Here is a 26495-nt window from a genome sequence, read left to right as displayed (position 1 = left end):
GCCCTGCACTTACCTGGGGTTCATGATAAGACGTCGGAAAAAGTAGGTCCAGGTAATATAATCCATTGCATCTTGCTTAGATGTAATTGTACCACCAGCAATCTCTGCATTTAAATGGTCAGAGAGCACTCCCAATAAGCTATATAGTGAACAAGACATGGGAAACATACATGAACATTAAATGAAACACACTTTATCTCATATAGCAGGCTGACGGAATGGGGCTAGTAACATTCAGGAGAAGATGACAGCCAAAAGGAGAAAGGTAAGAGTGGGCAACAGAAGACTTAGAGAGTAGGGAAGAGTATACTTATGGGGTACTGGAATAGTATTGAGGCTGATGAAGGAGAGTTGGCAGGAAAGGGATGACAGTTATGAGAGAGTAAAGATATATATTCCTTTCATTTATTCAGTGAGTATTAAGTTCCTAGTGATATGCAACATAATTGTGCTAGGTGTTGCAGAGTATTCAAAGATGATCAGATGTGTTGAAAGACTAGTATAACATAATGTTCATTTTAGTTTCTTATGTAAAATGCAAAAAAAAAGGGGAAGCAGTGTCCAACAAAAGAAAACCTAAATAAATTATGATATGTGGGACAATACGCTGGTATTAAAAATAGGTTTTGCAAAGATGTTTAAGAACATGAGAAAATGGTAATAAATTATATGATTAAAAAAATAACAACACAAGTTTCTATATTACTCTCAATTCATCAGTAGCAGAGTATAAATTTGTATACTCAATTGGGAGGGCAACTTGGCAATATCTATTTGAATGATCTCTATGATGCAGCAATTTCACTTTTCACTATCACCTGCCAGAGAAACATTTATAGATGAGGGTAGGGAAGCAAATTACTTCACTGCAACATTATCCGTAAGAAAAAAAATAGGAAACTCTCGAAAGGCCCATTAATAGAGAAGTTAATATGTACACTATGGAATACTCTATGATAGGTAAGTATTAATAATAGTCATAGTAAGGTACAAAATTAAAATTTTTAGTTGACTACTGAAATACACATATAGAAAATTACATAAATCATACATGTACAACTCAAGTAATTTTCACAGTGTGAACACATCTGTGTAACCAACACTAAGATCAAGTATTTCTAGTTCCCCAGAAGCCCTCCTTTTGTGCTGCTTAGTCACTACCGTTGTTCAAAAGAATATTCTGACTTACTTCTGTTCCTTACCTTATTGCAGTGGCTTGGGCTTCTAGTACAGTGCTTACTGGAAGTGGGGAGAGCAATATTCCTGTATCATTCCCTATCTCAAAGGGAAAACTTTTCACTATTTCATTATTACTTATGATGTTTGCAGTAGATTTACTCTTTATCAGATTAAGGACATTTCCTTATATTCCTGTTTGCTAAGATTTTTATTATAAATTGGTGTGGAATTTTTTCAAATACTTTTTTTTAAATCTATGAAATAATCATATGATTTTCTCATCTTTTCCTGCTAATGTAGTAAATTATAGTAATTTATAATAATTTATTTTCAAATAATAAATCAACTTCACATTTATAAAATAAATTATACATAATTTGATTTACTAATGTTTTGTTTAGGATTTCTATATTTATATTCATGAAAGTTACAGGTTTGTTAATGTTCCTTTTTGGTAAATTTCTTATCAGGTTTTGGTATCATGGTTACTCTGATCTTATAAATAAGTTGGCAAATAGTCTTATCTTCTCTACTATTAAGAAAAGTTCATTTAAGACTGATGTTACTTCACCCTTAATGTTATGAAGAATTCACTAGTAAAGCATCTGAGTCCGAAGATTTCTTTATGGCAAGATTTTAAGTTTTAGATTCAATTGCTTTGATAAATAAGAGATCATTTAGATTTTCTATTTCTTTTATGTCAGTTTGATAAGTTTTTTTCATTTTATTTATTTTTTAATTAATTTTATTTTATTATGTTAGTCACCATACATTACATCATTAGTTTTTGATGTAGTGTTCCATGATTCACTGCGTATAACACCCCGTGCTCCATGAAATACGTGCCCTCCTTAATAGCCACCACTGGGCTGACCCATCCCCCCACACCCTCCCCTCTAAAACCCTCACTTTGTTTCTCAGAGTCCATAGTCTCTCATGGTTCGTCTCCCCCTCTGATTTCCGCTCCCTTCATTTTCCTTCCCACTATCTTCTTTTTTTTTTTTTTTAAACATACAATGTATTATTTGTTTTAGAGGTACAGGTCTGTGACTCATCAGTCTTACACAAATCACAGCACTCACCATAGCACATACTCTCCCCAATGTCTATCACCCAGCCACCCCATCCCTCCTACCCCCCACCACTCCAGCAACCCTCAGTTTGATAAGTTTTTTGATGAATTTTACCATTTGATCTAAATTTTAAAATTACTAGCATAATGTTTTTCATATCTTTTTAATGCCTGTGATCTTTTCATTGCTAATATTATTTTGTTCATTCTTTCTTTCTGTATTTTTGATCAGACTTAAAGGTTTATCGATTTCATTCTTTTCAAAAACCAACTTTTGACTTTTTGATGTTTTTCTAATGTATATTTGGTTTCAGATCTTTGATTCTTGCTCTTATCTTTCTTCTCTTCTGAGTTCAATTTGTTAATTTTTTTCCCAAATTTTTGAGATGGATATTTAGATTATTCATGTTTTCTTTTAAAACATATATATATATCTTATTATATATATTTATATATAATACATATATATTATATATGGGATCATAAATTTTCTCTCAGCACAGTGTTAAGTGAATCCATGTTTTTATACTTTCTAAATTAAAAAAATGGAACATGAGCACTTATAATAAAAACTCCAGTAACTATTTACACTATCAGTTAGAAACATGTGTTGTCTTTTGCAGTTAGAATACAGTGTATTAAAAAAGACAACAAATAATACATTATATGTTGAAAAAAAAAAGAAGAAGATAGCAGGAAGGGAAAAACGAAGGGGGGGAAATCGGAGGGGGAGACAAACCATGAGAGACTATGGACTCTGAGAAACAAACTGAGAGTTCTAGAGGGGAGGGGGTTGGGGGGATGGGTGAGCCTGGTGATGGGTATTAAAGAGGGCACGTACTGCATGGAGCACTGGGTGTTATATGCAAACAATGAAACATGGAACACTACATCAAAAACTAATGATGTAATGTATGGTGATTAACATAACATAATAAAAAAAGACAACAAAAGATAGCAAGTAACAAAAGTTATTAATAAAAAATATATAAATCTGAGGGAGAAAGGCTATTTTCCACTAAGAAAATGAGGGAAGCCTTTGTCAAAGGGGTAGTTTACTGGGCCACGGAGAAGTATGTGATAATTCTGAAATAAGGCAGTAGCCTAAATTATTCATTACAAGTCCCTTTATTTTGGATATTTCTTTATTAACTATAGTACAAAAACGCACATCAAACTAACACTTAATTAAATGCTTACTATGGGATAGACACTGGTAGAAGCACTATACATTTGATCATTACAAGTAACCTATGAGATAGCTAGTGTTGCTATTATCTCCACTTTAAAGATAGGTACACTAAGGCACTGAGGAATCAAGTAACTTGCTGAAGATCAAGGAAGTAAGTAGTGGAGCTCAGATATGAACCCAGGTTATCTGGCTCCAGAGTTCATGTGATTCAACACTGCATGGCACTGCTTCTTTTAAAAGGTTTTTAAAAAATGAAATTATAATTGAATTCTGTCTTACAGTGATAATTCAGTTTCATTTCAAATAATTCTTTTGAATTAGAGCTTTTACTGATTTTTATCTAATAAAATATCATGAGATAAATATTAACTTGCTATGCCATGAATCCATTTAAATTAATTTATAGCAAAATTTACCTTGACTCTACCGGGAAAGGTTCATAAAGAAATTTTTTGTAAAAATCCTTCTTTATGTCATGAACCAGAATTACAGCTTTGCCTTGGTCATCAAATTGAGGCCTCCCAGCACGCCCCATCATCTGGAGTACATCTATAAAAAAGAGAACAAGAGGTATTCCACAATGTGGCAGATAGCACAAGGTATATTTAGTGATTACAGCATGTTTGACAACACAACAAAATAACAAAGAATACAGAATATTTTAAGAGTGTGCATATTATCTCTGATGCCTACTGTTGAGTTCCCTAATAATTAAATAACCAATTCATTTTGACAGGAAATTGAATCCCCGAAAAGGGTCTCTCTTACTGTTTGTAAAAGTAAGAATGATGTTTCCTTTAGTTAAATGCTTAAAAATGCTGTTTAAGAGTTATTACTAGGGGCCCCTGGGTGGCTCAGTTGGTTAAGCATCTGACTCTTCGTTTTGGTTCAGGTCATGATCTGAGGGTGGTAGGATTGAGACCCACATTGGGTTCCACCCTCAGCATAGAGTCTGCTTGAGATTCTCTCCCTTTCCCCCGCCCTTCTCCCTGCTTGTGTGTGCTCGCTCTCAAATAAATAAACAAAATCTTAAGAAAAGAGTTATTACTATTTTAATTAAATAAGAAAAAGTAAGGCATATATGGGTAAATCTCTTCAGCAGATTAATTTGATTATTTTTCCCCAGGAATCGACCCCATGAGTCCATTTAGGCCTCACCCTCTTCCCACTTATGGTATAAATGTTCTTTCTTTTATACTGCAGGAATCTCTGAGGTAAAAAAGGATTTAGAAATATAGTTTTTACATGTAATCATTGAGTGGAAATACACACAGTATATTTCCCTCTTCAGAACTCAATGCTTTTATCAAGTTTTAAAATATGTTAAAGGAATGTTCATGGACACATTGAAGCAACAAACCCTTTGTTTCTAGAAGTGCCATGGAAGTATTTCTAGTGAAACAGATTTAAAATTAAATGGTATAATGTTTAACTATAATTTATTAAGTCACTAATAGCTATTAGTCAGTACTTTATATCTATTTGTGAATTTGAAACCATTAGTTATGCTTTCAATATTTATTAACAAATTAGGTTCATAAAAGTAAATAAAACGGCTCAATACTTTGAACAGTATTTGCATTGGAAACAAAAATTTACAATTTGCTCATCACATATGTTAAATGTGATCAACTCTCTACAATTCCATTCATGCAAATTCAGATCAAGGCTAAAATAGAAGCTTATTGTATCTGTAAATTTTTAAAAAATTACCTGTAATGGGAAAATCCACATAACGTCTTGTTTTTCCATCATAATATTCTGTTCCCTTAATAATTACTAAATGAGCTGGAAAGTTTACACCCCAGGCTAATGTACTTGTAGCAATCAGAACCTAGAAAATAAAATATATTTAACTAAAATATAACTTTTAAAGTTACATTTAAATATCTGTTTATGAAAAATAAAATACCTGAACTTTACAGTTTACGAACAGCTCCTCTACTGTTTTTCGGTCCCTCTCATGTAGTCCAGCATGATGCATTCCTATTCCAAAAGCAAGTGTGAGCTTCAGGTTGGAATCCCTTAGTGTTCCAATGATGTTCTCCATCTGCAAATAGAAGCACAATGACAGGATGTAGGTGAAATTTTCATTCTAAGATTATAATTGACTCGTTTTGTTCTTTGATTCATATACTACATAAAACAAAAATACAGGCCTCATCTACAGTTATGATTAAAGTTAAATTAATTGAAACTAGTTAGTGAGAATGTATATCCTAAATGAATTAAAGTTTAATGTTATCCATTTTATTCTCATGCATGAAGGAAAAAAAAAATCTGTGGATAAATGCAATATCTCCTTAAATGAGTAACAACTATTAGAAAGGATATAATGTTGCCTAAAATGTTTCAGTATCTTGTTCATCTTCTGTAATAGAAAAACCTTCCATCTTTTTGGCTCATTGCTAAAAATTTAGAAAATATGGACAAAAAAATTAATGCAAAAAAATCAGTCATAATCCCACTGAACAGTCAGGAATCATTCAAATTTAGGCTTTCTTAACTGAACTTAATGACCCAGGGCAAGTCATATAACCTCTCTGAGCCTCAGCTTCTTTATTTAAAAAATCAAACTGGTATATTTTTGTTTACTTTTCATTTCTTTGATCAACAGTGCAGTTAAATACTTTTTTTTCTCTTCTCTTCTTTTCTTTTCTTATGTTAGTCACCATACAGTACTTTTCATATCTACTAACTTTTTTTTGGTAAATTATCTTTTCATTTTTTAAGTGGATATGATAGCTTTTTTTTTTTTTCTTACTGGTTTATAATGGCTTTTTATCAATTAGAGCTATTATTAAGCTATATATGTAGTAAAGTTATTTCATTCCAGCCTCAGTTTAGCTCACTAAGTTTTCATATGTCCAAACAGTTTCTGAAACTTTTATATTATCTCTGAATATTCTATCACTTTCCATTCTACATGGAAAATACTTAATGCAACACAGATTTTATGGCAACAGAAACAAGTCTTATTTTCTTATAAAACTTACTCCCTGTAAAGAACTAAATAGAAAGCCCAATCTCTTTCTGTTTAATGATAGACTCCTACTGGTCCTTAAAGCAGATGATGATACAAGATGCAGTATGGGGATCTTCTTTTTGGACAACTCCATGGCGGGGAGTAATGTAGAAATCAAGTGGTTTGAGAATATATGAGCAGTTAAATGAATGACATATTTTTGTTGTATCTATAGCTTCCCTACCATATTCCAACAGTGAACAACAGTGGAGGATAAACTTGGAAATGGGTACATGTATAATTTTTATATGCCTGAAGACTGAGATAGTATAAATAACCGACACTGTCTTCAGACTTCATTTCTTTGTTTTTCCTTCTACTATTAAGCACCTCTAATATACACAAATATACTTGTAATACATTCATTCTCCTGGTTGTGAAGAAACCAACGAGCAGCTCACAAAAATCTCACAAAAGTTTACCCGGCTGCTGCAGTTTAGTAAAAATGCATAAGACAATATATTCATATATGAAGCACTCCAATTGCTTTCATTCTTACCCATCTTATTTTCAATGGAAAGAAAAATTTTCCAAATTTTTTTATGTGGAAATAAGTTGTTTTTACACTAATAATTCAAAAAATAGGAAGATGAAATTTGGCTTTATAATAGTTCTTAATGTATAAAAAGCATTGCATAGAAACAAAGTAATCTTTTAATCATATACACATCATGTTATTTATCAACTTCCCCCAAACTGAATGCAATATGTAAACAGTTCATTCTGTTTCACACAGTATGGTAACCTGATATTCCTGAATACTCATTTTATAAATTGTTAAGCAAGGATATGGAAATGTATTAACATAAATCCACCTTACCTTTAAAATTAGCAAAGGATAAGTAAGCTGACTACATATGTATGCTATAAAGAAAGGTGCTTGTCTTGTCTCATAAATTATATGTTAGCCATCCTCAAGTGACAGCCTATTATCCACTTTTTTGTTCAATAGTTCACTGCATAAATATCTTCAATTTACACTATCAAGAAATAATTCACTGATATTCTTGCTGTGACAAATAATTTCAGGGAATTTTTTCAGTTTCATAACTTAATAACAGTAATAATTTTATAACTTGTATAATTTATAGTGTTTCATGGCAATGCCAATCATACCCCTCAAAATAAACCATTTACTATAGGAAAGCTAAAGAATCCTATGGCAGAAGATTTGGTGAGGCATTAATATCTTGTCCTTCTACATCAGGGAAGCTGTTTCTCATTCTCCTGGCCCCCTCTTTCACATAAATCAATGCATTAAAAAGAACTATTTGCCTATCTGAACTGGCAAAGACCTAAAATCCTCATGAGAACAATTACAAAAAACAACTTCATTTATTACATAGTTACTGTGGATGAATTCTGAGTTATTTGAACATCATAAAAAAGCAAAATTTATAGTAATGGTAGTCATTAAGCATAAGATACTACCAGGACAGCCTGTTTAAGTTTGAAAATATAAACTATTGATTAAATTCTATACACCTTTGATTAAATTACATACTTAGAATGTTTCATCTTGATCATGATGTAATAACAAGCAAAATTTTTGAGAAACTTTGGATAATGAAAGCTTAAAACATGGTAATACATATTATTTGTTGAGTACTTATTATGTGTCAGGCATTGTGCTTAACACTTCACAAAGATTATCACATTCAGTCCTTTACATAAAATAATAGAGCTCTAATGTAACACTCAATTCATTTACACCATCCAGTATATTTCAAATTAAAAGACCCAGCAATCCTGAATACTACAGAGTAGACTCTCAACCCTGATTCCGTGAGAGAATTAAACCTCACAAAAAGTATCTGAATTACATTCTTTTTAGTTTTTCCAAAGATAGTACCATTCTAGATGGTTAGGAGAAAAATTCACTTACTACATGCAATGGATGTCTTAAGACATTAAGGCTTAATTCTTGTTAAGTAAGGCTGCTATAGAATTTTAATAAGAATAATTATGATAATTAAAACATTGATAGAGGAAGTTTTAATTCCATAGTTCATTTCTGTTCGACCAACATTTGTTGTAATGTATAGGTATCTTTCCAACAGTCTTTGAAATATGTCTGACTGACTACCTGATAGTTAAACCAAAAAAAATTTATTTTTTTTTTAAAAAAAAAAAAAATTTTTATTTCTTTAAAAAGTTGTTTTTTTTTTTTTTTTTTTTTTTAGGGTGATGGGGGAGGAGGCACATATGTAAACTGTTGAACCAATTACTTTAACTTAATAGAATTTTTTTTATACTTTAAATTTATTATACTCAAAAAGCTTTTGTAGAAATACAGGATTCCATTTAAGTAGATGCATTACTCTGTGCCTGAAATACATTCCAGTCAGAATATAATTCAGTGAGTTGATGACAATGCTGGCTTCAAAAGAAAGGAGGAGACCAGATTGGACAAGAATGAGCTAACAGATTGTACAGCCCAATTCTGTCCCTTTGAGTGTGATATATTGTTTCAAGATGCTAAAAACCCATACTTTCTCAAAGCATATCTGTTGTGCTGGTTTTCCCATTTTCACAGAATCCTCATTATCAGAAAACTCTGTACTCTTTTCAAAGCACGTCAGACTCAGACCATATGCCACTGAATAATGCTTATCAACTGTCTAAAATGCTCAATAAAAGATGCAGCATACTGAAGAATAATGAAAGTTACGAAGACTTTTTAAAAACAAAGATAATTAAGTATATCACATCTGGTACAGATGTTAAAGTTAAAACATTTCCTTACAATTACCAAGTGTTAATTTCTTAAAATAAACTTCTGTATGATAAACCCCACAGACTGAAGGGGAAAAAACTAAAATGAAAGAAACGCTTTAGAACATCCTGCTGATCTACTAAGGGAAAAGAAATTTAAAAATAATAGTAATTAATTAAAGATAGTAAGTTTCCAATCTTTGCCAACACTCCTAATATATTCCTTGCTGTCCTCTCTGAGGCCCAAAACAATGACACCTCAAATGATTTACTATACTATTAATATATGTAATTAAACACACGATTACATGTGAATTACATATATAAATGAAATCTAAACAATAACATGTAAATCTTTGCTATGTCTGCTAAATAAACACAATACTATTTTCAGTGTTTCCTTCTTAGCTTGTCCTAATTCTTAATGATAGCAATATCAAAACTGGTTTGTAGGGTGAAATATTAAAGATTTTTCCTTATTAATGTTTCTAACTTAATTCACTATGCTATTGGTAGGAAATCCAAGTCAGTGCTTCATATTTATTCTGGAATATACATTTTATGCTTATTTCCACTTTTGGAGAGTTCAGATTCTAACACATGTTTGGAGAACATGTCCATATATTGAGAAGCTTTTAAAATGCAGATAAAGCTGATGAAAGGGATGTTATAAAATTAATTTGCTAAAGTAGCATAATTTTAAATGAACAAATACTATAATAATATGAATTAAATTTGTGGAGGAACATAAGCAAAATATTATAAAAATAACAGCAAATTTAACCACAGAGATTTCAGCAAAAAAAAACATCTATTTATAAGGTATTCAATGGTGCTGTACCATAATGGTAATAACATTTAACACTTATTGAACATTTACCTCTGTTCCAGGCTTGTTCTAAGTATATTACATAACTTAATGCATTTAATACTTACAACAATCCTGTAAGGATAGGATTATTATTATTATTTTTTTATAGATGAAGGGGTAAGGCTCAGAGGCTTAACACCCAACCAAGGTCAAGTAGCTTGTAATGGGCAGTCAGTATCGAACACAAGAGGCCTGGCTCCAGTCCATGTTCTCAACCAAAATACCAACTTCTAATTACCACAGGAATGTGATATACTTAAAATAACTACTTAAAATAATGAAATCATTCATTTGGCTTAAGCCTGGGCCTCACTGTTTTAGACTGTGCGCAAAAAACAGGTAAGACTTGAAATAATGAATTGTGTACCACACTCACAACTGGGGAGCTATGAAGATGATTAGCAAATCTATCTATTCTTCAGTATTTGAGTATTTCCACTCCTATGCCTAAAAATTAAGAATATCTACAAGTATCTTCTTTTATAAACGAAAATATCACCACTCACGACTGAGAATGACACAGTTCTTAGCGGCTGCCCGTGTTTGATATTGTAGCTACTGACTTTTCTGTCTTTACTGTATATTTCCATTCCTATCAAAACACATATGGGCACTGTGACTTTTCCATTTTCTCTAGTCAGTGTGTTGTCAAAGATTTCAGTTACTGTATGGCAGAGTGAAAAAGCTGGGTCAGCTATCCCGGTTTTGAGTTTCTGAGCTCCATTTATTTCATGCTATTGGGGAAATTACTTAATTCTTTCAAGTTTCAATTTTTGTATCTGTAAAACTGGGATAACAAGAACAACCCTCCCAGAATTCATGATTAAATGACTTAATATAAGTCTTTAATGAACTATATAGTAGTCTATAAATATGTCAATTATTACTAAGCATAAGACCTTTGCCTCTTTCTTCATTAAGACATGCATGATATCAATTATGACAAAATAAAACAGCCTCATGTTTTGTAGCTGCTCTGAATTGCACAACTACTCCATGAGGACCAACTAAGTTCAAATGTCCAATGCTCAGAAAATCTGTGGATAATGTCTGTTTTGTTACTTAATATTTTGTTAGCCTAATAATTTCTCTACTGGTCAGTCACTAAGAGGTCTGAGAACTGATCAAAATAGAAAGCACTTGGGGTGGGGCTTTTGTATCATAAGCTAAATCTATTTTGGTTTGATAATAAAACAGATTTTTGAGTTGAAAATGTCATTACCCTATATTAAATTCAACTTAATTTCTGATTTTCAACAATCTCAAATCCATCCTCAAAGCCTGGTACTAACGTTTTACCTATAAGGAAGAGGTCAATAGATAGGCTGAATGAAAAACCAAATGAATCAAAAGAATGATAGAAAACTGCTGTTAGGGGCACCTGGGTGGCTCAGTCAGTTAAGCGTCTGCCTTCGGCTCAGGTCATGATCCCAGGGTCCTGGGATGGAGCCCCGCATCAAGCTCCCTGCTCAGCAGGGAACCTGCTTCTCCCTCTCCTGCTCCCCCTGCTTGTGCTGTGTGTGTGTGTGTGTGTCAAATAAATAAAATCTTAAAAAAAAAAAAAAAGAAAACTGTCATTAGTAGAAACTCTACCAAATTTGAACATGTGGTGATTTTGAGTTGTCAGAGATGCTGCCTGCCATGTTCATCCAGGATGTCTGAGTGCTAAATCCCATTGGTGTTTCCCATCTCTCTCAGCTCCCATTAACATTTGAAGTAGTTAAACCCTCCTTCCTTCACAAAACCCTCTCATCTACAATGTTTTAAGACTTTGCTTACTGACATCACCTTCCCAGTGCCCTTTGCCAGCTCCTCATTTTTCTACCCAAGCTCTACCTTGAGTCCCTCAAGGCCTGGCCCTCTGGTTCTCCACACACTGTCTCAGGCTCTCATGTGCTTACCTGGGTAAAGGCTGCTTCTATGCTGATGCTCCCAAGTTCATATGTTCATTTCACATCTCCTGTGGATTTTATAGACTTCCTATATCTAACTGCCCTGAGAGTCTTGGAAATACAAATTAACATCCAAAATAAAACTTTTTTTCTTTTTCTTCCCCCCCCCCACCCCCTTGGCTCAAATCTGTCTTTTCCTTCCTCTACATCCTCTACTTTCAGCTCTCTTCATTTCAGTAAACGACACCATTATTTACTCAGATGTTTAGAGTCAATAAACTGGGGAGTTATTCTTGATTCTTTTCATTTTCTCAACCTCCATGTCTCACCTATCAGAAAGTCCTAGTGAATCTAGGCCAAAACATCTTTCCATTCCCACTGTCACCACTCTAGGTGGCCCCTAGGTCACGACCACCATCATTAATTCCATGCTTAACCTCCACTTCAATCCATTTTCCACTAAGCAGCAAAAGTGATCTTAAAATGCAAATTGAGTATGTAATTTTTCTAGCTTAAAACCTTTTAATTCCCTGAGAGAATTAAAGACCCCCCCCCCTTAGATATCTGCTTGGTTTGTTTCCTTGCTTCCTTTAGTTCTCTATTCAAAGCTACCCTCATCACAAGGGCATTCTGTACTTCTATCAATGTATAACATTTTACTATTCAGCACCCTCTTTTCTCTTTACCCTGCTTATTTATTTTTCCACAGAAATTACCACGATTTGACATATTTGCTTTTTATCTAACCATCTCCATAACAATGTTAATTCCCAGGGTAGGAACTTTACCTAACATGCAGAAGGAGCTCAACAGATGCTTCTTTAATAAATAAATAAATGACTGTCTTCCCATAGTGCTTAGAATCAAAATCCGAGCTCTGTAACCATAGGTCTAAGGCCTTACATGAGCGGGCTTCTGCCTATCTCTGAAACTTAATTTTTATCATTTTCCTCCTAGCTTATTCTGTTCCAGCTGAGCTGATCTCAGTTCCTTTAATATCCTGTTCCCTTTACCTGAAATGCTATTATCTTCTCTCATGGTGTAGCTAACTTGTTCTTATGCTTTGGTTCTCAGCTTAAACGTTATCTCCTTAAAGAAGTCTTCTCTGCTGACCATTCTATTTAAAGAAGCCCCACATCCCCTTATCATATTTCATTTCTCATTTTTATAGTAATTTTTATAATATTAATATTATTTGCTTCATCATATATATTTTTAAATTTCTATCTAGTTGAGCTCCTTGAGAATTGGCATCAGTTGGCTAACAGAGTGCTTAGTAAAGTTGTAGATATTCAATAAATATGTTACATAAATGAACATTTTACAAATTCTGGTAAGAGCTGCCTATTGACTTAAGTTAGAGGATTACTCTTATGGGTATTTTTGATGTGGGAGACAAAAAATGCCTAACTCTGTGATACCAGGTAATCTTGCAACTGAAGCTACCGATCATGAACCGAAGCTATCTGATCTCTCCAGCTATACATGTGGGTGTGCCCGGCTGCAGTCCATCATTAGTAGAAATAAAAGAACCAGATGGAAGAATATTATGAAAGGTAATTCATGAACACTCCACGTGTGTGCCTTTTCCTTCCATGCTATCCCTAATTCAACCCACTGAGGCCCCATGGGTATTTCTTACGTCAAATTGACTGAAAAAAAAAAATTACAAATTACAAATGGCTTTGCATAAGATAGCAGCACCATATGAAGTACACTGATGTGGTGTCACAGCTCCTTTTGGGGATGACTCTCAAAACAGCTAAGTGTCAAGTATTTCCCTGTCACTTTACTACAAAGAGATGATGTGAATTGATGCTCCACACTTTGCTCTGTGGCTATGGGTTAGTCAAAGGGTCAGGAGCTTGACAACAGTGCTACTGGAAGGCAGATGGCAAGAAAGGCACAAGTTTTATGTGGATGAAATTCTGGAATGGTCCCAGAATAGACTACCTATATCCCATTAAGATGTTTACCAAAAAGTTAACAGCAGTGTGGACAATGCTGTTAACAGTCAAGTGGGCAAAATGACCACTTCTAAGGATACCAGGCAGTCTCCCTCCCAGATTCCAGTGTTTTGTGCAGTGGGGTTCATGTACTAAGTGGTGCCATGGTGGAAGAGATGAAAACTATGCACAGGCTAAGCATGGACTTCCATTTCCTCAGGCAGACCCAGCTATTATGCCACCAGTGCAAACATCCCTAGGCCCATTATAAAGTACCTTGCCCAGGGCACCAGATAGCTAACTGGCAGTAAGAAGATTATACTGGATCCTTGCTATCACAGAGGGGATGTCTATTTGGGATGATGTCTAGAATGGACACTTTGGATTTGGATTCTCTTTCCTTCCTATTGAGTGCTGCCAGTAGCCTCAATAGTAGGATTACCGAACACTTTATACATCATCTAATATCTCGTATGATAATGTTTCTGACTGAGGAACTTGCTTTATAGAGAAAGATTAAGGCAATGGAACCATGGGATCCACTGGTCTTATTGCATCCCTCATTACCCAGAAAGAGCTGGCTTTATAGATGAATGACTCAGAGTGGCAGCTAAGAGACATTGCTTTGGCAAGGTTGGGGTGCTCTCTTGTATATGCTCTGAAGTAGTAATCATTAAATGATACTATTCCTCTCATTGCCAGAAGATATAGTAGTCAATATGTGCAAATGTTTTTTTGCAGTCACAGCTAATAAACCATTTGGAAAATTTTTGTTTCCCTTCCCTATAAATCTAGCTGTGTTAGTTTGGAGGCTTAACATCCAAGGGATGTAACAATTTACTTAGAAGCTGAAATAGCCACATCTCTCATTGTATGGGGTAAACAAGCAAAATGTGGCCATAGTGTAGTTTAGGTAACCAATCCTGATAAAGAAATTGGGTTATTGCTACACAATAAGGGGAGGGAAAATTTGGATAGACCCTAGAGAAATCTTCTCACACTATTGTATCCACTTGAAAAACTAATCAAAAACTTTTAAAGCCTTATATAGTAAGCATATATAAAAAGCCAATTTCCAACGTCTCAGGAATGTGGGTTTTGGTTACTACAATGGATAAAGAATATTAATTAGCTTAGAGGCTGCTTGAAGAAGTGTGCAGGTGATAGATGGTAGAGAAAATAAATCACAAATGTGTTTGGCTCCCCGACCAAATATGTTTGGACCTGTGTTGCAAAAAAAATACTGTGACCTCTACCTTTGCTATCTCATATATGCTCTAAGCGTATTTTAACTAACGTATTTTATATATTTTAACTAATTGAAATGAATAATGTATTGGTTGTGGGTAACTTTATATTTTAGCCCACTGGCTAGAGAATATTGAAATGGGATGGCAAAAGAACCAGAGTGACTGGATTTAACCAGCCAACAGACTGTGAAAGATTATCTACAGACAGCCAGGGTCTGAGTATCTCCTCAGAGGTCAGAGAGGGGAAGATACTCCCTATTCCTGCTGCATGCCTGACAGTGAAGCTCGGGCATTCCAGTATTTCTGTCTTGGATTTGAAGGTTGAGAGGGTAATGTAAAAACCCAACCACAGTTTGAGATTAATGGTGGAAGCGGTGGTTATTAAACTGAGAATCCAAGTGACATGGCAGCATATGCCCACAAACTTTTGAAATCATTTCCTGATGAGAAATATGGAAGGGTATTACTTTTGGGGTTTCCCCATGCTGCAGTATGATTTCACATCAATGATACACTTGAAGGGGTGGCCCTGCTTCCTAGTACTTTGAAGATTTACTGGATTAAGAAGATAGATGGATAACTTTTTTTTTTTGCCTTTGCTGATCCACCCACCTAACCTACCTGGTCCTGCCGCAGAAAACCAATCTGAAACTGTGCAAGAAGCAGCAACAGGAATTGTCACTAAGCTTCTAGTCTATACTATTATGGAAAGTAACTCTCATAAAGATTAAAGTGTTAAAAAAGTCCTATTTTAAGGTAATTAGTGGATTCAACAACTGCAACACCTGCTTTATTGGCATAATCAGATTGAATTTGCATAGCAATCAGTTGCAAAACCTCTGACATTTTGATTTTAAAGGTGTTGACTTTTAGAGGAAAGACTGAAACAAAACCTGGATTGTCTTATTATTGCAATGGTCTTGGTGAAACACAATGTCCAGAAATGACATAATTTCTAGCTGTCTTATTTTAGCAGTGAAAAACTTACAAAATAGCAGAAACCATGCTAAGTAAATTCTATGGTTTCTAATGAGCCTTGGTGATAAATTTTTGTGCTGAGGAAAAAAAAATACAAAACAGAGAAGTAATTCTACACAATGGCTGAGCTGACCACAGTTTCTTAGGTCTCATACATTAAAATAAAAAAAAAATAGTAAGTGTACTGTAGCTGGGAAGAGGACATGAGGTTCACATTTAAGGTTAATATGAGTCACATACGTGCAAAATGCACAGCCACGCACACACACACATATGCATTTTGAACAAACATCTCAAAATGTATTCAATAGGTATGTACTTTGTACCTTGACTTCAAAGAAAAGTGTCCATTTGGAACATTTTTAGGGATAAGACACAAGAGAAAATATATTAAGCCTAGACAGATGCTGCACATAAACTGTTAATATTCCATCAATCTATTTTTCACCATTTGCTTCCTAAGTTCAAGATACTGTTAGACACAACAGGGTGACTCTTTTGAACATACTAGCTGAGTAAGTGAATAAAAGGACAAGAAACTTTTTGACAGAATTATTTTGATCTTAAATAAAGATTTAGTATACACAAACAGCATTAAGGAAGTAATGATGAAACTTGAAAGGTAACATGATAGCAGTCACTCTACTTAAAGGAGTCATGTGATACCTTTTATAGGAAACTAATATTGGAGTCTGCTACTTATCAGTGAATAAGGTCACCTACAGGCCTATACAAGAACATTTCGAATTATCAGTTAACTAGTATTAGTTAACACACAAACGTAATAGATACAGTATCGTCCAACTGGTCCACTAATCCTAAATGACTCATGAGAAGTGGAAAGGGAAAATATGCCAACTGCTGAGACTGGACACTAGTGGGTTAGAAACACTGTTTTGACTCTTCTTCTTCAGGCTGCAGGAGATGAGAAAGGGGAGATATGGAGAGAGAAGGGAGACAATGCAATAATTTTATTACTGATTTCATCTACTTTTTCATCATAATTCCAATGACAAAAATATTTCTAAAAAACGAGAAAAAGTACAAGAAAGGAAAATCACTATCTATAAATCTATGGAGGGAAAGAGGAATATCTACCTTTAGAAGTAGTAGAAAGAATCACAAAGAATGATATCAACTATCACACAAAATGCAAAAACTTCTTTTTTTTCTTTTTTAAGAGAGAGAGAGGGTGTGCAAGCAGGGAAGGGAGGGCTGAGGGAGAGAGAGCATCTCAAGCAGGCTCCACACCCAGCCACCCAGCCTAGTGAGGAGCCTGGCGTGCAGGGCTTCATCTCACGGCCCTGAGATCATGACCTGAGCCAAAATCAAGAGTCAGACACTCAACTGACTGAGCCACCTAGGTGCCCCAAAATGCAAAAACTTTTTTTTTTTTTTAAAGATTTATTTATTTTAGAGGGAGAGAGAGAGAGAGAGAGAGAGAGAGAGAGAATGTTGGGAGGGAGAGCAGAGGGAGAGGGAGAGAGACACTCAAGTATACTCCGAGCTGAGCGCAGAGCCTGGCGTGGGACTTGATCTCACGATCTTGAGATCACAACCTCAGCTGAAACCAAGAGTCAGATGCTTAACTGACTGTGCCACCCAGGCACCCCAAAATGCAAAAACTTCTATTTGTAAAAAGCTACTAAGACAAAAAGACATCCAAGGAATTAGCAAAATTAACTAATAAAAGCAGACAAGAGATTAGTATGTGTGTATATGTATATAGTAATAAATATTTATGGAAAAAAGTGATATATGAAATTTCAGGGGTGTATGTGTATGTGTGTTTTAATTTGCTAGGGCTCTCACACAAATCTGTAAGAAAAATGCTGTGCTGCAAAAGATAAAAGTCCAAAGGAATGAACAGACAAAAAAAGAAAAAAAGACAACCAATAGTAAACAAATATATGAAAAAAAGTTCAATCACACAAAAATCAAGATGTACATTAAAATAATAAGGAATATTTTACTTGTAATATGTCGATAAATTACAACAAATGAGGGTGTAGTAAAATTGTTATTTTATTCTCATATACTGCTGACAATACATGTATCAGTGGGAGAACATCAACTGGTACAACCCTTTTGGAAAATAATTAGCAGTGTATATGAAAAGCTATAAAAATATCCATATTATTTGACCCATTAATTTTAAATTTATACTGAGGAAATAAGTCTAAATAAAGAAAAACTTATAATAATAAGGATGTATGGTTATTTATTTAATGGGATAGCCACATAATAGACTATAATTGCATAGACAAAAAAAATTATAGTTGCTTCCAATTTTAATGATGGTTACTAATTGGTTAAAGGATAGGTTAATAAAAATATTAAAAATAAAAAAACAGATTTTTAATTTTTACATTTAGTGTTTTCTAAATTTTTGAAAATGGTCATTTATTATATATTCTATAGAAAGTTAATTTTGCAAAATTGATTCTAAGTTCCATGAGGGCAGTGAACACTCCAATAGAAAAACAAATATGATTATAATATACATAGGTGATGATGTTAAAGGGAAGAGATACAGAAATAAATATGGATATAAAAGTAAATATTTACCAGGAACACAGTAGAAGAAAATACATCAAAATATTAATAGTGTTAAGGTGGCAGTATTATGCATTTCCTACTTTTTCCCTAAATTTCTGTAACGTTATACTAAATTTTGTATAGATTAAAACTAAACATCATTAAATTTGTAATTTCCATTATATTAAATACAAACTAATTTGACATGTATAAGAAAGAGAAATAAAATAGATTGCTTACCTCTCTTTCATCCATATTCAACCACTGCTTTGGATCTTCTTCAGTAGCCAGAAAGGCTATCAATTCCAAAGCAGTAAGACGAGTTTGACGTCTTGATGAGACAAATATCAAAACAGGTTTGGCTGGAGAATGGCTTCTAATTGCTATTGAAAAGTTGTGGAAAATAAAAGGGTAAGCTACTTATACCAGAATCTGCATGTCATTAGGATATCAAATGGATGCATGAAACTTAATGTAATTGATTTAAGTGAATTCTTAATTTGGTCATGAAATTCAGCATTGTTTGTGGTATGACTTGGACCCAACAGCATATTAGAGAAATGGTAGGAAAGGAAAGGTAGCTGAACCCACCTTGGGGAGTACATTGCCTGGGCAGGGGAAATTTAACTGTGTCAGGTCTCAGTTCTATTCTGAGCTCCTGAGGAAGGTGACACTTATAAAAGCTGCGACCCTCTAGCAACAGCTGTAAACGAATACTCAATCTAAGGTTCAGTTTTCAGAGTTGTGTTTCTGCTCGCCTAAGCTATGATATTACAGACTTAATTGGTCCTGGAGTATCGGGGAGAGAGTCAAGTCCTGCAGAGTGAAGAAAACTCTGTTAAGAATAAAAGCCACAAAAAAATTCCTTTTATTGTTGTCAGTACCAGTCGATGGAATAATGGAGAGTTTGTATCAATAAACTAGTCAGAGATATGTCAAACGAAGGTTTTCTGTTTTCCTGAAACACGTGTAAGGTTTCAAGTGTAAAGAGAAGAGAATGTGGAAGAGAGCTGAAGAGAATACCATGCCTGAATCTGTATGTGACTGATGGCACATGGAAGGTAGACACACAGAAGAGGAAATGAATGGTTTGAAACCTGAGTAATAAGACTGACAGAAAAAATTACCTAGAGAGCCACATAAATCACGTGACCTAACTGGAAACAAGATTTCTTTACTGCACATTGGCTCCAAAATGCTGCTAAGATGGTACAAGTAAAATTTATCCTTATGTGTACATAGGTCTCTTAAAACAGAGATATTTAAATGTTTTATATAAAAAGTTCAACCTTCTTATAATTTCTTGTTGGAAATGTGAGCTGCAGAATTTCTTCTTATGGGTTAAGAAACAAGGTTTGTAACAAAAATGTTGATATGGCCTTGACTACATTTATGCCCTAAGAGTGAGAAGTGAAGCTATCATAAAATCATATTTCTAAACTCAAAGAAATATAGTGAGACACTGCAAGTATAATAAATAGTTTATAAGGACAGCTACTGTACTGATATATCTAGAGAAGTGTAAGTATTTCAGTTATTTACTATTGATTTATAGAACACAAAATGCTTCATTTCAATCACTGGTATGCAATTGGCCATTCCTTAAATAAATATAAGCAATCACAACAATACATACCATGAAAAATAAACTCATTTATGCTATTTCTCACTCACAGTTTATCCGAATCTTACAGAATATAAATGGTAATGCTTTGATAAATCATATTAGGAATATAATGTTTAAAATACACGTATTAGTACAATATTGGTATATTTTGTACACATAATCATGAATGAATCTGTCTCTTTTTTAAACCTCAACATTTAATGGATTTTTGCTGCTGCAAGAACAGGTGTGGCTGAACAGCTCACGGCAGATTTATTGTTCATTAGTGATTTTATACAATGCTTCTGCGGAGGTGTAAATAATCCGAACTGCCAAGACTGGTCTCTAGTTCACAATCAATACTTTGCTTCTGTCATAAGGCTAATTACAGCAGCTAAAAAGTCACCTCACAATCAACAGCAGTTCACATTAGAGAATTTATTTTGGAGGTTATTTTTAATTGATATGATAAATATTCCTTATGCAGCCTAAACAAAACATGTTTCAATAAAATAGGAGTGTTATTCTTAAATCTTTCTTGCTTGCCTAATTTGTTAGAAAGGGAAAACCAAAAAATAAAACAAAACACAAAAACAGAAGCACTGTAAAAAAAAAAAAAGTACTGAAATTTGTAAGTTTTATGGTTTCTGGTAAAGATTAAGATTATGAGATATTTTTTACACTTAGAGCTCCTATTTATCATTTGTTCAAGCTACTACCATAAGAATATAACTTAATAGATTAAGAATGATTTAATTACTTTTAAAAAATACATTTTTTTCTCTACTTCCAAGACAGTATCATCTATGAAATCTCTCCAATTTTCAATAGTTAATTCAGCATACATTTTTATGCCTTAACAGCTGCGGCATAACCTACATTTGTAGAAGTTGGAGCAGTACCACCCGTTCAAAGAAATCCAAATTATCTGGAATGCATTTAAAGGCTACCACACAAAATGGCTGCTATTTCATTCCAAGGATCTGAAGCTTACCTTGAAATGTAGGCTTATTCATACTAGCCATACGAGGACAGTAATGTTGACCTGGGAAGCCTTGAATGTGAACTTCCAGTGGAACCGGACGTACTGATGGTCGGAAGTTGAACAAGCCCATCTAGAGTAAAAACGAGAAAGAAATCATTTTCAGTTTTTATATTTAAGTTTATAATGTTATAGTGCCTCTTTAATACAGCCACCTAAGCCACAGTATTAAATGCTTATTTATCAATCTTCCACATACCTGATGAATATTGAGCCAGTCAGCAAGGTCTCTGGCATTAGCTAACGCGGTAGATAGTCCAACTATTCTCACAGGCTTTTCTGTGTGCGAGGAGATGAAATTTGTTCGAGATACAATGACTTCTAGAACAGGGCCTCTTTCCTCCCCTAGGAAATAGGAATAATACATGTTAATCATTTAGCAGGTCCTGATACCAGCTGCTGCACATTTCAGAGTCAAAATGTGTAAACTGGTATCACATAGCATGGTACCCACCGAGCAGATGGATCTCATCGATGATGAGAATAGTGACTTGCTTCACATAGTTCCTATTCTGCCAGCTTCTACTGACTCCATCCCACTTCTCTGGTGTGGTGACGATAAGGTCAGCCTTAGCAATGGATTTCATATCGGGAGTCACATCCCCGGTTAGTTCAATAACTCTGGAAAGGAAGAAAAACGACTCCTTTCTCAGATAACACATGACCTTGGAAAGGCAAAAATACCTTTCAAAATAAAATTTTATAATGCTTAACCCTACTTTATCTCCCTTTGATTTCTGAAAGTTTCTGTGAGTCCAAAATACGTTTCTTAAGAATTCTAAGAGAATGTATAAATTCAAATAACTGATAATCTAACTTTTATGCGGATATGTGAAGGTGTCAAACTTTGCTGTGATTATGCTTACAAAGTCTCTGCCCTATGTGTTTTTATAGAGTTGAACTCATACTTCCTTCTCCATAGGTTGGAATAAACACCTTTCTAATTACGGGTAAGTGTTAACTTATTAAGACAAAAAGAGGCATTCATTAAGAATATAATTATGTGTAAGCTTCATTTCTCTTTTCTATAGATATTATAGGCAAATTCAAACATAATAGGACATAAATAACATATGCTGAGGCACATATGTGCTGCCTCATTCTAAGAAGACCCCAGTTTTACAGAGAGGAAGAGGGTCTGGAGGCCAACTCTAAATTTCAGGTAACCCCTAAATAATTTTTCCATCTGTCTTAATCCTCAAAAAACAAAAAGAGGCAAGATTAGTTCCCCCAAGTATAGTGTTCCCAAAGCTTTTGCTTATTTTTATTCATTTTTTATTTTTACATTTTATTATTTTGAATATGCACTATATTCAAGTGTGGTGAACAGTCTCTGTAACGTGTCTATCTTCCAATCACCTGGTTCTTGTTCTAAAGCAACCACATATTTATATCCTTTGCCATTTAAAAAAAAATAAATGATAGGATGCTTTACTTAAAACCATTTTCTATAGTATCTCTGGAGATCATTCCTTCAGTATATACAAAGTTCATTCTTTATAGAATGACAGAATATTTTGCTTGTGTAAATGTACCATAATTTATTTAGTCATGTTCTATTGGGCACTCAGGTTACCAGCAATCTTGCTATTAAAAACAATGCCACAATGAATAAATAACCTTGGGCAATACTAAAATACCTTTTTAAAAGTCAGGTTCTTTAAATGGATTTCTATTTTTCTGTAAATTGTTTACATGCAAAACATGTACTGGGAGTTACTCTGAATGGTATGAAAGAAAAATTAAGAGATAAAACTTACTTTTCTTTTGTTTTAGAATTTAAAAATTTTGAGAAAATTATCTTCCCAAAAGTATTCATATTAAATAATTTAAGGACTTGCATTTTTCAATATTAAAACAATGGGAATTTGATAACATTTTAACACTAAGTACAATACCTTTAAATAAAAGACTAAGAAAATCACTGTAAAAGCATTCAACAGGTTTATGCAAATCTTTTATTTGTTGGTCCTTTTAGATTATTCAAAGCATATCTTCTGAAAAAGCAAGAACTTACTTTTTGCCAAGCTTTTCTTCTATTCTAACTTTCCAATCATCCATTCTTTCACGTACCAGGGCTTTCAAGGGTGCAATATATACTGCCTGAAAGGGGAGGGGAGGGTAAAAAGATCTCATGAAAATAGTGACATCATTTTCAAATAAAGGCAAACTCCATCCACATCTGACAGTGTGGTTTAAAAATGTATCTTTTATTTTTAAATTTTAAATTAATGGGAAAAGTCACTAATTTGCCCAAACTACCTTTATCCAAAGTAGGATAGAAATATAATACATCATAAAAATCTTGACATAGAAAATTTTAAATATTAAAAAAAACACTGAAGGTATTTCCTTTAGGTATTTTATATTCTGATGAAAATGAAAGTTTTTCCTGGTATTATGATCAAGAATTATCTGAATTTAACTCTTCCATGAAAAAAGTTACTACTTTTAAAATTCTAAAGAGAGATAAATATGGTTGTTTAAATTTATTGCAGATTTTATGGAAGATGACAGTCACACATTTTAGGTATTCTACCTTTTTTTTATAACAACAATTGGTCTTTAATAATCCAAACTTATATACAGATTGTTTAGTGAAAAAAAAAATTCTTTGCTTTATAAAATGTTTCAAATTTAGAGTAGAGCTCTACTGTTGTATTAACATGTCTTATAATGGATCAATAACCACAAAATAGACTGAGAAGTAGGAAAACTTCAAGTTAAGCAGGGAAGAAAAGCCACTAATTGAAAATCACTGAAAAAGAAGTTAAAACATTTTTAAAATAATAAATGATAAGAAAATACCATATAATTCCAATCACAGTGTATGAATTAGCCTTCTTGAAAAATAATACTTCTAAACTATGAGTATGTACTTCACATTTAAAGAAAGCATAAAATCAATCCTTATTTGACTCACCATGTTATTTTCCATCAATAATATGGCCATTTGCAGAAATGTGGAATAAAAACTGCCTCTGTATTTCATGTGTATAATCAAACTGTATTTGTTAAAGTATTAGCATTTCTTTTATAGCAAAAAGATTTGATTACAAGTCATTATTTATCTTATAAATATGGCTATGAATTATGCATCTCACAATGAGGAAAGGACATGTGGGAACCGACATGTACATTAAAAACCTAACTAGAGGACTCCAAAGTTTAAGATAAAATTTTTTCTGGCCAGTTATTCTTTGGTTGTTTTTGGAAGGATATGTACCAAAATTTTATTTTAATTAATTAATTAATTAATTTTTATTATGTTATGTTAGTCACCATACAGTACTTCATTAGTTTTTGATGTAGTGTTCCATGATTCATTGTTTGAGTATAACACCCAGTGCTCCTTGCAATACGTGCCCTCCTTAATACTCAACACCAGGCTAACCTAGTCCCCCACCTCCCTCCCCTCTAAAACCCTCAGTTTGTTTCCTGGAGTCCACAGTCTCTCATGGTTCATCTCCCCCTCTGATTTCTCCCCTTTCATTTTTCTCTTCCTTTTCCTAATGTCCTCTATGCTATTCCTTATGTTAACACATATAAGTGAAACCATATGATAATTGTCTTTCTCTCACTTAGCATAATCCCCTCCAGTTCCATCCATGTCGATGCAAATAGTGGGTATTCATCCTTTCTGATGGCTGAATAATAGTCCATTGTATATATGGACCACATCTTCTTTATCCATTCGTGTGTTGAAGGGCATCTCGGCTCCTTCCACAGTTTGGGTATTGTGGACATTGCTTGCTATGAACATTGGGGTGCATGTGCCCCTTCTTTTCACTACATCTGAATCTTTGGGGTAAATACCCAGTAGTGCAATTGCTGGGTCATAGGGTAGCTCTATTTTTAACTTTTTGAGGAACCTCCATACTGTTTTCCAAAGTGACTGTTCCAGCTTGCATTCCCACCAACATTGTAAGAGGGTTTCCCTTTCTCCACATCCTCTCCAACATCTGTTGTTTCCTTTGGCCAGTTATTCTAATACTGATCTGGTCCCACCAGAAAATTCACTAAGAGAGTGACAAATCTACTCATTGAGTCCTGCTGTGTGTTTAGAACTGGCTAGTTTACAGATTATGAACTGTGTTTTCTAATTTAATGTAAGCATATGATTCCTTCAAACAGACCTTTGACGTAGGGTACTTGTTGAAGACTCTGAAAATGGCTAATTCGGCAGCAACAGTCTTTCCTGATCCAGTAGGTGCTCCAAGTAGGACATTACAGTCTGTGTGATACAGTGTATGAAATATTTGTGTCTGCACAGGGTTAAAGTGGCTAAAGTTGTACAATGCTTCATATGCTTCACATCCCAAAGCTGTGATTGGTAAAGGCTGAAGATCCAGTAATTCTGAAAAGATGAAACAGGTACTGCCATAACCGTAAAAAATGCACAATACTAAACACTGTCTCTCAGGAATAAATTATAACAATCCCTAATTCATTGGAGGGGGGGGGAAAAGGCTTAACATAAATTTTTATATACTAGTTACAGCTCTTTTTTTCTCCCTGTCACACATTTATAATATTGACATATTGGACACTTTTCTGGGAGAGTTCCCCATATACGAACTCTAATACCACTACATGGCTCTTTTCCAATCAGGAAAATAATTTGAATGACTGGTATATGAAAATATGTGTGGTGTAGAAGAAAATTAAATCTACCCCAATCTGTAGAAAAAGGAAAACCATCTGTAGACTGCAGTACTACAATGGTTATCAATAATAAATTTCCTTTGATCTGTTAGAAAACTGACCAAACCAGAATGGTTGAGGGAGCTATTGGTTTAGTCAATATAAACTAAAATAAACTTAAAATAATTACAGGAAGAAACTTAGGTGGGAGTTTCAAATCAGAGAATGTATGGGTAAAAAAGAACTGCACTGAGAAAACACTGAAAGAAACAAATTTAGTTGTATCTCATTATATAAACTAGAGGTCTAGGAGATTAGACAGTTAAAATTATTTAGAGAAATGAAGTTATATACTCCTGAACTTGACAGACACTGTATTTTCCCATAACCCAGAAAAGTATCAGTTAAAAAACTGGAAGGCAACTAACTTTACTCTCAGGATTCTTTCATGGAGGATGATTCTACCCATCTGAAGTTAGAATAAGGAAGAAAAAAAAAAATCTGTAAGGGGACATGGTGGTCTTTACCTGTGTGAGATCTTCATA

The 26495-nt window shown here is 33.9% G+C and overlaps 1 protein-coding gene across 1 annotated transcript in view; it reads right to left on the bottom strand.

The window, feature by feature from the left end:
- The window catches only part of ASCC3 (activating signal cointegrator 1 complex subunit 3), a 358425-nt gene that overhangs the window by 103969 nt on the left and 227961 nt on the right, over positions 1-26495 (bottom strand). Inside the window, exons 25-34 of the mRNA XM_021693642.2 lie at positions 25443-25663; positions 23324-23409; positions 21761-21927; positions 21506-21651; positions 21259-21379; positions 18899-19041; positions 5356-5493; positions 5157-5277; positions 3860-3992; positions 14-139 (exon numbers count right to left, since the gene is read on the bottom strand). Coding sequence (XP_021549317.1) covers positions 14-139; positions 3860-3992; positions 5157-5277; positions 5356-5493; positions 18899-19041; positions 21259-21379; positions 21506-21651; positions 21761-21927; positions 23324-23409; positions 25443-25663 — 1402 coding nt within the window. The remainder of the gene's footprint in view (positions 1-13; positions 140-3859; positions 3993-5156; positions 5278-5355; positions 5494-18898; positions 19042-21258; positions 21380-21505; positions 21652-21760; positions 21928-23323; positions 23410-25442; positions 25664-26495) is intronic.

The sequence above is a fragment of the Neomonachus schauinslandi genome, chromosome 8, assembly GCF_002201575.2.
Source record: "Neomonachus schauinslandi chromosome 8, ASM220157v2, whole genome shotgun sequence".
NCBI lineage: Eukaryota > Metazoa > Chordata > Mammalia > Carnivora > Phocidae > Neomonachus > Neomonachus schauinslandi.
This window is presented reverse-complemented; position numbering and strand designations above follow the sequence as displayed.